The sequence below is a fragment of the Zeus faber genome (genome assembly GCF_960531495.2).
Source record: "Zeus faber genome assembly, chromosome: 7".
Taxonomy (NCBI): domain Eukaryota; kingdom Metazoa; phylum Chordata; class Actinopteri; order Zeiformes; family Zeidae; genus Zeus; species Zeus faber.
In genome coordinates, this window is record NC_137203.1 from 25,322,413 (window position 1) to 25,333,032 (window position 10,620).

Below are 10,620 nucleotides of genomic sequence, written 5' to 3' on the forward strand. Positions count from 1 at the left end.
TGATTGTATTTTCAATTGGGCGTTATTATTATATTATTATATCTGCAAAAACATATTGGTAAAATAATTTTCAGAAAACTTTTCATGGCTCCTTTTAGTTTTAAGGATTTATACATAACTTCACTCAGCCTGCTGAGCCACATCTCTGGAATATATCTCTGCATTGCTTCTATTTTTAGCCCTTCCATGGTGTTAGTATTGCATATCAGAATACATACAAGCCCTCCCTCAACGCACTGCAGCGGGTGTGGATGATACACACAAACCAAGGCCTTAAATTATGACAAATGGAATTATTTTTCCACGGAAAAGTGAACAGAATTCCATTTTAATGTCACTATTTGCGATTCAAATTTTTTGAAACGGCCAAAGGGGTACGCCTGTACTGTATTAGTAAGAACGCGCAAATTTTTATATTGTGAAATAGTTGTTGAAATAGATTGTGGCATGAAACGTAAATGACTGCAACACATGGAAATAGCACAAGAATTTGGAAACTTATAGCTTTACCTCTACTACTACTAATTTAGTGGAATAATTTTAGGCCTCCGAACAATTATTATCAGTAGATAAACACTTTTATTAAATAAAGAACAGTTCTTAACAACATATCATCAGTGGAGAGAACATTTACTATGGACTGCGCAATTAAGCTCCAATGGCATAGATGAAGCACGAAGCAAAAGTATAAAAACAATCAAATAAACAATACATAATGAAAAACAAGTCTAACTGGGAATAAAATGTCAAGATTAAAACTATATATATATGTATATATATATATATACTAGGTGAACCGCGAGACCAAATTTATTTTTTATATATATATATTTTAGATATATTTTCACCTATATTTGTAGTCATGGTAATAGGTGGTAGATTTAGCGCCAACGGAAGTTTCCGTGGCCTCCAAAAACAAGGAAAACTTAGAGCAAAGGTGACACCCTGGGGGGGAAATAACTAAAACTCCGAATTTGATCATTAAAAAGTCAAGTTTATCAACACAAATAGACCTGTCCGTACAGTGTCCCCGCAGGGCCGGGCGGGGGGCTGCGGTGTAAACGCTCCGTGGACACCCGGTTGAAAAGTGATCCCGCCATGGCCGCGACGACTCCTCTTCATCTCCCGTCTCCCGTCACAGTCTCCGTTAGACGTTAGAGGTCAAGTCACATGCTGCGGAGTTGGGGCAGGATAAAAATATCGGCAATAAAATGCGTCTCCCTTTTTATTTTATTTTCGGACTAAACCGCAGCGTGCATACGTCCTGGTGCGTACAAAATCAAGGGATTCTTAATTTACGTGTCTCTATTAGACATACATAATAATAATAATAATAATAATAATAATAATAATAATAACCGTTTACCATGTGTTATTATTAATAATAATCATCATAATAACACATGGTAAACGGTATGTGATGTATTGATATCAAACAGCATTTCAAACCTATTTAAGATTTGTGAAACCTTTATTCTATTTGTGAAAACAGGAAAAAGATGAAATTCACTGTATTTTTTTCCACACTGAAAACCTAAAACCAGGTCCAGATAAAAAAAAAAAAATAATAATAAACTACTATACTTATAGCAGTCAAACCTGGACTAGATTAGTCGCATAGTCGTACCGTGGTGAAGTGCACGATGGCGTAGATGGAGATGACGGCTAGGCCGATGATAATGGAGGCGATGCCCATGTGAAGGGCCTTCAACCCAAACCGCTGTGAGCCCTCGTAGTCTTCTTCTTCATAGCTGCTTTGGGCCTGCAGGCCAAAGCAACGGTTTTATAACAACGGCCCTGACATTTGATGATCCACTAAAAATGTAACAGCACCGGTTTAGGCGTTTGATTCCCAATGGTGAGACTATAGTCGAGCAATGCAGGACTCACGTAAATCTGAAATACTTCGGATAAAAGCCTCCAATTTAAGGCTTTTAACTCATACTCTATATGAAATAATCTCTAACTCCACTCCTATTATAAAACTACTATTTTAAGTCCTGTGCAATACTTGATATTTGATCAACACCTCAGGAGAAAGACTCAAGCTGGTTGCTTGTACAGAGTCAGAGTCACAGATGAAGGAAAAGTCCTGTTGAGCATTTACTGTGAATTGTATTTCTTCCATTTGCCCCCCATTCCCCCAGCCTCACAGGGTGCACGCCCTTCATTCCAATCTGCCTATTAAAAATTTAGGGAGATGTTGATTTCAACACCTTGCCCTCCTCATCTTGTTGCAGCTGAAAAGATGCAACAGCTGTTCTATTTGCCAGCCACTGGACGGTCCGCCGACAAACTGTCTGTCTTCATAACAACTTTTAAGTCTCTTAGAAAACCTGGACATTCATTGATATTTACTTTGTTTCATTAGTTATTGTTTAGGATCAGATCTTTCCTGTTTATTTTTTGAGGTCTTTGTTTAAATGTTTTAAAATTTCTAAAAATGTTAGGTTAAGTCTATAGCTATAGATTCTTATTCTTATTCTTATCTATCTATCTATCTATCTATCTATCTATCTATCTATCTATCTATCTATCTATCTATCTGTCTGTCTGTCTGTCTATCTATCTATCTATCCATCCATCTATCCATCTATCTATCTATCTATCTATCTATCTATCTATCTATCTATCTATCTATCTATCTATCTATCTATCTATCTATCTATCTATCTATCTATCTATCAATCTATCTGTCTATCTATCTTTTAAAGAGTGCTATAACACACAACAGCTCAGTTTGCCATTGGATGGACTCACCAGCACAGAGAAAACCAGCGCCACAATATTGACGGGCCATGCGGGGCAGAGGCAGGTGACGATGGTGAGACAGAGGTAGTTTCTCAGGGGTGGGACCTCCGGAGCCTCGCCGCTCCCCAGCTCAGCAGCACTCCCACCCGAAGAGAGAGGCTTTCTAGTGCTGGTGGTCATGTCCGACCGTGGGGTCCCCAGAGACCCCAGAGACTCTAGAGCAGATGGCTGCAGCTCCAGCTCTTCAGTCTGAAGCGGATGGCAGGGTGTGTGTGTGTGTGTGTGTGTGTGAGTGTGTGTGTGTGTGTGTGTGTGTGTGTGTGTGTGTGGGTGTGGGTGGGTGGTGGTGGTGGTGGTGGTGGTGGAAGAGATATGGTCAACAGAGGATCCAGTTGCTGTATAATAGGCTGGGCAGATTGCTGAGTGCAATAGGCGTTTAGATGAGCTCATCGTGTCTTGTAAATTTGATTTGACGGATTTTTATTTCAGACATTTAAGAAACACTAGATAAGAAACTGAAAAAAATGTGCAACTATATAAAAGTGTGTGTGTGTGGACAGAAAAATTCAAAAGCATAAAAAAAAATCTGGAAGATAAAAATCAGTTAAAAGAAAGTGTACAGTTTAAAAAGTGGTAAAAATTATCTCACTTTTCATATTTTGTATATTTTTTTTTATATTTGTCTATTACGATTCTTTATATTGGGCTATTTTTGTGTATTCTTTTTATTTTATTTGTTTAATTGTTTATGCCAATTTTTTGTGTAGAAAACACACTTTTGTTGGGGGGATAAACGGATCCTGAAACACGAGAAATATCCATTGAAACTAAACAATTAAAGGAAACATCCAAATAATTCTTCACAAAAAAAATAAGTAAATGGAAACATATCTGAAAAGGAGCAGGGAGAAGTAAAGCCCTTATATTCACCGACTGTGTATCATCGTCAATAGTCGTTGCCACGTTTGTTGCCACAAGCTTGTAGTTGAGGATTTTGTCCACACGGTGGCGGGGCAACAGCTCCTAAATGCAGCCATCACTAACTTACACAGCAGGGAGCAGATGAGATAAAGATAAAGATACTTTATTAATCCCCAAAGGGAAGTTCCAGTGTTGCAGCAGCATCATTTACAAGCATAATTTGTTTTTATACTTTTAAGATAAATAAATACATTTATGAAAAATTGAAATGAGGGGAGTCATTATAGCGGTGGGCAGGAATTATCTCCTGTAACGGTCCTTATTAAGGAGGTGGGGACAGAATAAACCAAGACGTAAAAGTTGAATTCGTTTTTAATTCCAGTTTTGTTTTTTTTCACTTCTTTACGTTAATTGTCTGGAGAGAAACGCACCACTCCCCACTACGACAAATTCCTTGTTTATAAAAAAAAAAATAATAATAATAAGTACTTGGCGGAATAAACTGCTACTGATTATAATCCAGACACACAAGCAATAACCATAAAAAAAAATAAAGAAAAATTCAGCAAACTCTCCACAAAAAAAAACACCTATAAGTAAGTATACAAGTCTGAAAGGGAGCAGGACATTTCTATTCATTTCTTCTTCCGTCAACTATTTTCAATGTGTTTGTAGCTCTGGCTTTTGTCCACGTGGGGGCGGCACACCGCTCCTAAATGCAGCCATCACTCGCACGGTCACTGTTTTTATTTGTGAGTAAATGTCGAAAGTGTAATTCCATGGGAGACTCGGCGCAAAGTGAACGTTTTATCCACGTTGACACGATGAGGCACACAAATCCGAGTGTTTTTTTAAATAATTTATTAGGAATTTTAAAAAGGTTTTTTTTTTGTTTTTTTTTCCCAAAGAAGAAAGATGACAGCAGAAATTAATGGTGGGGGGCGGGGGTTACAGTGTTCAAAAGGGATGTTATCGTTACAGTGAAAATACCATCAAATGTCGCTAGGGTCACCTGCAGCAGTGTGAGAAAGTGTATCAAGATGTAGAACCAGGTGTTTTAATAGATTAATAGTGCTTTGTACTTTTAAACTTGAAAAATGGTAGGAAAAAAAAACACATACGACACGACGTGCCAGTGCAAGAGTTTAGTATCATCTGGACCAAATGACTTTGGTCTTTGGAAATAGTTCTGTCACCCAGTGAATCAGCAGTGTTTCTGCCCAGTGTCGTGGAGGTTGGCAGACTGTAATAAACAAAAGGTGAGAACAGATCCGACTGAAAAACAATGTATCTATCCACGAATTGACATAGACATCGATGTTAATGAAACAGCAAAAAAAAATAAAAGGTTAAAAAATAAAAAATAATTCACATTTATAACTATAGTATCCATCCCAAAACGGTGCATGGCACTGGAAAAAAAATCAAACAAAACAAAACCAAAAAAAAAACCCCATGTGTAACCACATAACTCCGCCCACATGCAACATATAAACAATCCCAACCGTTACCGTGGCAACGCATTACGACTGCTCACGCGGGCCAATCCTTAATTTTTCCTCCACGATCGTCACATATTAAAAATCACATTTCAAACTGACAATGATATGACAATGTAAGAAATCACCCCCCCCCCCAACTCTATAGTCAAATAGTTTTGACTCCCATTTGACTCCCATCATAAGCCCCACCCACATACCGTTGTCTCTGTACCTACCCCTCCCCCCCAATGAATATCTTGACTGAATTCACATTTGAAAAAGCATCAATTGATACCTTGGTTTTCAACTCGGTAACAGATTCTTCAACACCTCATCTAGGAGCCCTTTCATTTGAAGAGATTTGTTTTCTCCGTCTGTGACCATGACATGAAGCCAGTCAGGCCGAGGTTCTTCAACACACACAATGAGTAAATGCCAGTGAGTAAATATGGGTGGAATATAATCATGACATTCATCCCACACTTCCCACCTCCTCGACCCAAAGTTTGCAGAAAACCCCCTAAAAACTGAGTTTTTATGTACAGTATCTTACAGTGTCGCACGGCGTATTAAATGTGCGGGTTCATTACCGATGATCGTAATCATTTGATCATCTTTAGCATGACAAATTGTTGTTAAAAACCTAACGAGATTTACACTTTGTGAAACATTTTCAAAAAAATAGTATTAATCACAAAATTTGCTGTTAACATTCTACGAATATACACACACTTTTTCCAGCAAGGATGACGCCTGCTGGCCTTCACCCGAGATGCAACCCAAAAATATTTGCATCTCTCTTAGTGAAATCGGGATCTGACAGGAGTTCAATTTTAACCAATATAACAGCCAAAACACACAGAAATAACAGCAACCATCACAAAAAAAAAACAGTACAGTGAAATTAAAACAGGGGAAAAAAACACAAACTAGAAATAAAGCATTTGCACATGTTTCTAATTCATGTCATCATAAACATAAAAAAAAGTTGCTCCTGACTGTGAACTAATATTTTCTTTTTTTTTTTTATCCTGACAGGAGGAGTTTTATCGAGGTGGCGGGGGAGGGGGTCGTTGCTCGGCTCGCCACCACAGCCAGAACGGAAAAGAGAGTGGTCAGATCAGCTCCAGAGCAGCCTCAGCTCCCTCTAACTCTGCAGTCAACGTCTCCAAAGTGAAAAATAAAATAATCATCATCACCATGTTCGTCATAGGATACTGGACATAGAATAAAAAACACAATGCACGACAGGGACACTTACCCACTCTTCTAATGGTAACCATTAGTGAAGGCCGTGGCGATCAAAGGCCCCTGTGGAGGATAGATAGATAGACAGATAGACAGATAGACAGATAGATAGACAGATAGATAGACAGACAGACAGACAGATAGATAGACAGATAGATAGATAGACAGACAGACAGATAGATAGATAGATAGACAGACAGACAGACAGACAGACAGACAGACAGACAGACAGACAGACAGACAGACAGACAGACAGATAGATAGATAGACAGACAGACAGACAGACAGACAGACAGACAGACAGACAGACAGACAGACAGACAGACAGATAGATAGATAGATGGAGGGATAGATGATAGATAGATGGATAGATGGATAAATAGATACTTTATTTACCTGCAGAGTCACAGCAGCACATATCAAAAACAATAGCCAATAACAATAAAGCAATAACAAAAAAATATATAGAAAATGGCGATGTGAAAGAAACTGGTTGCATACAATAAACCTAAAAAATAACAATAAACCCGAAAAAAAACCCTCCCCCCCAAAAAAAAAATACAAAATACAAAATATATATGCTGTAGGTAGTTTATAGCATCAAATATGTAGCAGTGGCCATTCATAAAAAAAACCACATGGAGCTTTAAGGAAGGATCATTTCTTTCCAAAAACGAAAAGAACGCTGCTCAGCGGTGTCTTACCCCCAGCCCGTGGCCGAACCCGCTGCTCGGGGCGGGGCTGGCAGCGCTCAGGTAGCTGCTGACGGCAGATTCCTGACTGGCCCCGTACAGGTCGGCCATGGGCCCCGGGCTACTGGTGCCTAGGAACCCCGAGCGGGAGGGGGTGGAGCCTAAAACAAAAGTAGTCATGAAATAATACAAAATACGACCTTAGATAATAAGAAAACATATTACTATGTTAATATAATGAATTGATTTCAAGTGCAATCTTCCTATCGATGGCTTCATACCTCTAACTACCGCTGCTGCCGCCGCCGCTGCAGCCATGGGTCCGTACGCTGTGAGAGGAATAGCTGCATGGAGAGAGGGAGAGGGGGAGAGGGAGAGATGGAGAGAGAGTGAGATAAAGGGAGAGAAAGTGGGAGAGAGAGAGTGAGAGAGGGCGGGAGATGCGTGAGGTTCAGGTTTTTGGAAACATTCAGGTCCCCCTCCAGCGGCAAAAAAAACCCTATCACACTTTACCGTTTTACATGGAAAAAGTAGCAGTAAGAAATGTATCACTTATTTATCATTCATATTATATATACATCATTTATTTATGTATCATTTATATTTTACATTTAATTCAAACCCAACCTGTTTTCAATGCTTCATTCCTACACATTTCATTTTATCTAGACCGCTTTGAAGGACAGGGGAGACCTCTAAACACAACAGCGATACATAGATGAGGGATTCATTTATTTCTTGGGCCGCTCTTGCAGTGGTTGCAGTGCGTTCAAGGTCCACTGCGGAGACGGAGACAACGTGCTGCTTGTAAGGTCCAGCGGAGGGACGGACTGACCTGTGAGCTCAGGGGGGTGGGGTGAAGTCAGAAGGGGGGTCCTCTCTAAGTGGAATTCTAGAACAGAAACATCAGAGTGCTGTTGAGACACGCCACCACCACCACCACCATCACCACCATCACCGAGCACACATGCAGGGAAATGCATCAATGCACCGGGAATACGAGGGACACAAAGTTGAATACACAAAGAAACAAGGGTTTCACTCCAAAACCTTGGGGGAGAAAAATTGGGATTTTCACGACAACATTTTCATGAGTCATACGTAAAAATTACCTAATATAATTATAACCCTATTATAATCCTACTTCTTCAAGGAGTACATTTTGTCGTTTTGGAATAAAACCCTTTGACACTCCCAAATTCCAACAGCGCACGGGACTGGTGAGTAAGATATAGAACCGTATGAACACAAATACACACACACACACACACACACACACACACTTGCACATAAAGGCAGAGAAGACAGTTTCCGCTCCCTGATATTTTACAAGCAGCCAGTTACACTCTTTAATCAGTCAGATTCATGTGCTTATGGGAAGATGGTGTAAGTCATCAAAGTCAAGTAAAGCAAATGAAATCATAGGACCGTGTCAGCCTTCTGCCACCCGTGTGTTTATCTCGACTTAAATGCTCCAAGTTGTCTCTTTTGTTGGGAGGAATTATCAATGAATCATTTCATGTTTTTGTTGTTTTTAATATGGGCTGTGCCCGCTTGAATGTAGATGTGACGGTAGGATGGACAGAAAGGGCAGAAGGTGCATGCTGTGTAATGAAATTACCCGGGAACTGGTAGGTGTATCCCGGGGTGATGCCAGCGTAGCTCCGGCTGGTGTAGGTGGTGGTTTGAAACCCTGGGTAACCTGCGGGGAGGCAGAGACACAGCTGGAGTCATATTCACCGCGTACACCGTGAAACACATAATGGTAACACCGAGACGGTCAACTCAGCCGTAAAAAACAACATTGCATGGCGGTAGCCTCCCTAAAGGGGTACAGTACGGTTCCCATATTGTTGCCTCAAATCGATGACGCCCTCTATCGACAAAAAGTTATATTACGGGCGGCGCGCAGGTGGGTGATATTCTACACCTGCTGTGTGGGGTGTGGACAGCTTCACATCTTCCGCCCTGAGCCGTTTATCTGCCCTGAGAGAGGTTTCACTTCCCGGATTTTGAATCTGATCCGCTCTGACTTTCTTCTTTCACTTTTGTTCTTCTCTCTGCACCATTAGTCAGTGAGGCCAAGGGTGGCTGAATAAGCCATGGTAAGAAGAAGCAAAGTACTGAGAATGACTTCAGAAGAATAAAAACCAGAAGACTTCTTGAGTTTACTTTTGAGTGTTTATGTGCATGGAGTGCTCAGTCTGACCAGTAGGTGGCAGCATTGCCGTGGTAACGTGTGAACGTGCAAGCGTACACAATATTTATTTCTTTATTTGCATCATTTATATATATATATATATATTTTTTTAATCAATATAATTTATAGATATTGTCTATTTTTTCCCACCTTTTTATTTCACATTTAACTATTTCATACCAAAAACTGATTTTGGGCAATTGTATGTATTTTATTTCCCGTATCATTTTATGTGTCATCTATTGTCATTCTCCGATTCAAACCATCTCGTTAAATTCCCTTTCCCCAATTCAATCACACCTTTGATGGATCGACACTTTCAGTAGTTTAGTTGTTTGTTTCAAGTTGTGATGTTCTTTAATCGGCCCCTCGGGCACCCACTTTCTTCTCAACTCATCTGCACACCATCATCCATCGCACCCGTTCTTTCTCTAGTTTTATCATTATCTTCTTTTTTTATCGTTCTGCATTTACGTTTTTATCATTTCCAAAGAAAAAACTTTAACACTTCATCATTGAACAGGCAGCTCTGGGGCTTGTACTGCGGGACAAGTCAAGGTAAGATGGAGATCTGACTACTGTCGGCATCAGAGCGGTCAGCGCCTCCGCGGGGGCTCGGTGTGGCCTTTAAGGAGCTGTGGCCCCTCGCTTCGGGAACAGCTATCTCCAGGTACAGGAAAAAGGATTATCCCGGCTGTTCCGATCAATATGGTCTTACCCAGCATTCCGATGCCCAGCATGAAGGCGTCCATTCCGTAGGGCATCACCCGAGAGCGCCCCCTGGCGGAACCTGTGGGGGACATCACCTCCTTGGGCTGAGCCTTCTTACACTCCACCTGTCAAGGGACGCAAGTTAATAACCCCAGCTTGATCATTTCCGACAACACTCCAGATGAAAACTCGTTCTGTGACAAGGCTCACCATTTTGTTGTTGATCTCGTGGAAGTGGATCTCGCAGACCTTCTCCACCACGTCCTCATTTTCAAACGTCACAAAGCCGAACCCTGTCAGCCACAGGACACCGGTGCATAAGTAGACGCTTTATCTTTTTATGTTTTCTTTCTGTATTATACCTCAGATATTACAGGCTCCCCTGGATTCAGCCTTTGTTGCACTCCACCACCACTCATAGCCTGTAGTAATGGCGACTGTAACAGACGCTTAGCAAGTTTGCTCCTCCACCACACCTCCCCGACCCCCCCACCTCCCCCCACTCCATCCTCCCCCGTGCTCATCCTCCCCCATTCCGGCCCAGAAGGCCCCCGGCAAAGCTGGCAGGCTGTCATAATCGATCAGTCCCGCGGGTGGGGAAGGAGGTGCTTCAGGA

At 41.0% G+C, this 10,620-nt stretch overlaps 2 protein-coding genes across 2 annotated transcripts in view; both read right to left on the reverse strand.

Annotated features, from left to right (window-relative positions):
* Positions 1-758: 758 nt before the first annotated feature.
* Positions 759-2,944, reverse strand: LOC307232448 (transmembrane protein 233-like). Its single transcript, XM_080003459.1, has 3 exons — positions 2,761-2,944; positions 1,628-1,762; positions 759-1,173 (listed from the first exon to the last, which is right to left on the reverse strand). Exons 1-3 carry the CDS (start codon positions 2,929-2,931, stop codon positions 1,162-1,164), a joined length of 318 nt encoding a protein of 105 aa, XP_079859585.1. The 5' UTR covers positions 2,932-2,944; the 3' UTR covers positions 759-1,161.
* Positions 2,945-6,157: 3,213 nt separating this feature from the next.
* msi1b (musashi RNA binding protein 1b) overlaps positions 6,158-10,620 on the reverse strand; it is a gene marked incomplete at its 5' end in the record, with an annotated part of 15,243 nt that continues 10,780 nt past the window's right edge. Inside the window, 8 exons of the mRNA XM_080004632.1 lie at positions 6,158-6,319; positions 6,415-6,464; positions 7,106-7,254; positions 7,375-7,437; positions 7,929-7,985; positions 8,715-8,795; positions 10,012-10,129; positions 10,215-10,297. Coding sequence (XP_079860758.1) covers positions 6,423-6,464; positions 7,106-7,254; positions 7,375-7,437; positions 7,929-7,985; positions 8,715-8,795; positions 10,012-10,129; positions 10,215-10,297 — 593 coding nt within the window. The 3' untranslated portion in view covers positions 6,158-6,319; positions 6,415-6,422. The remainder of the gene's footprint in view (positions 6,320-6,414; positions 6,465-7,105; positions 7,255-7,374; positions 7,438-7,928; positions 7,986-8,714; positions 8,796-10,011; positions 10,130-10,214; positions 10,298-10,620) is intronic.

Coding starts and splice junctions, on each gene's coding strand:
- LOC307232448 (XM_080003459.1), bottom strand. CDS start 2,931: ATGACCACCAGCACTAGAAAGCCTCTCTCTTCGGGTGGGAGTGCTGCT. Junction 1,763..2,760: donor CGCTGGTTTTCTCTGTGCTG/GTGAGTCCATCC, acceptor TTTGGCCTGCAG/GCCCAAAGCAGCTATGAAGA.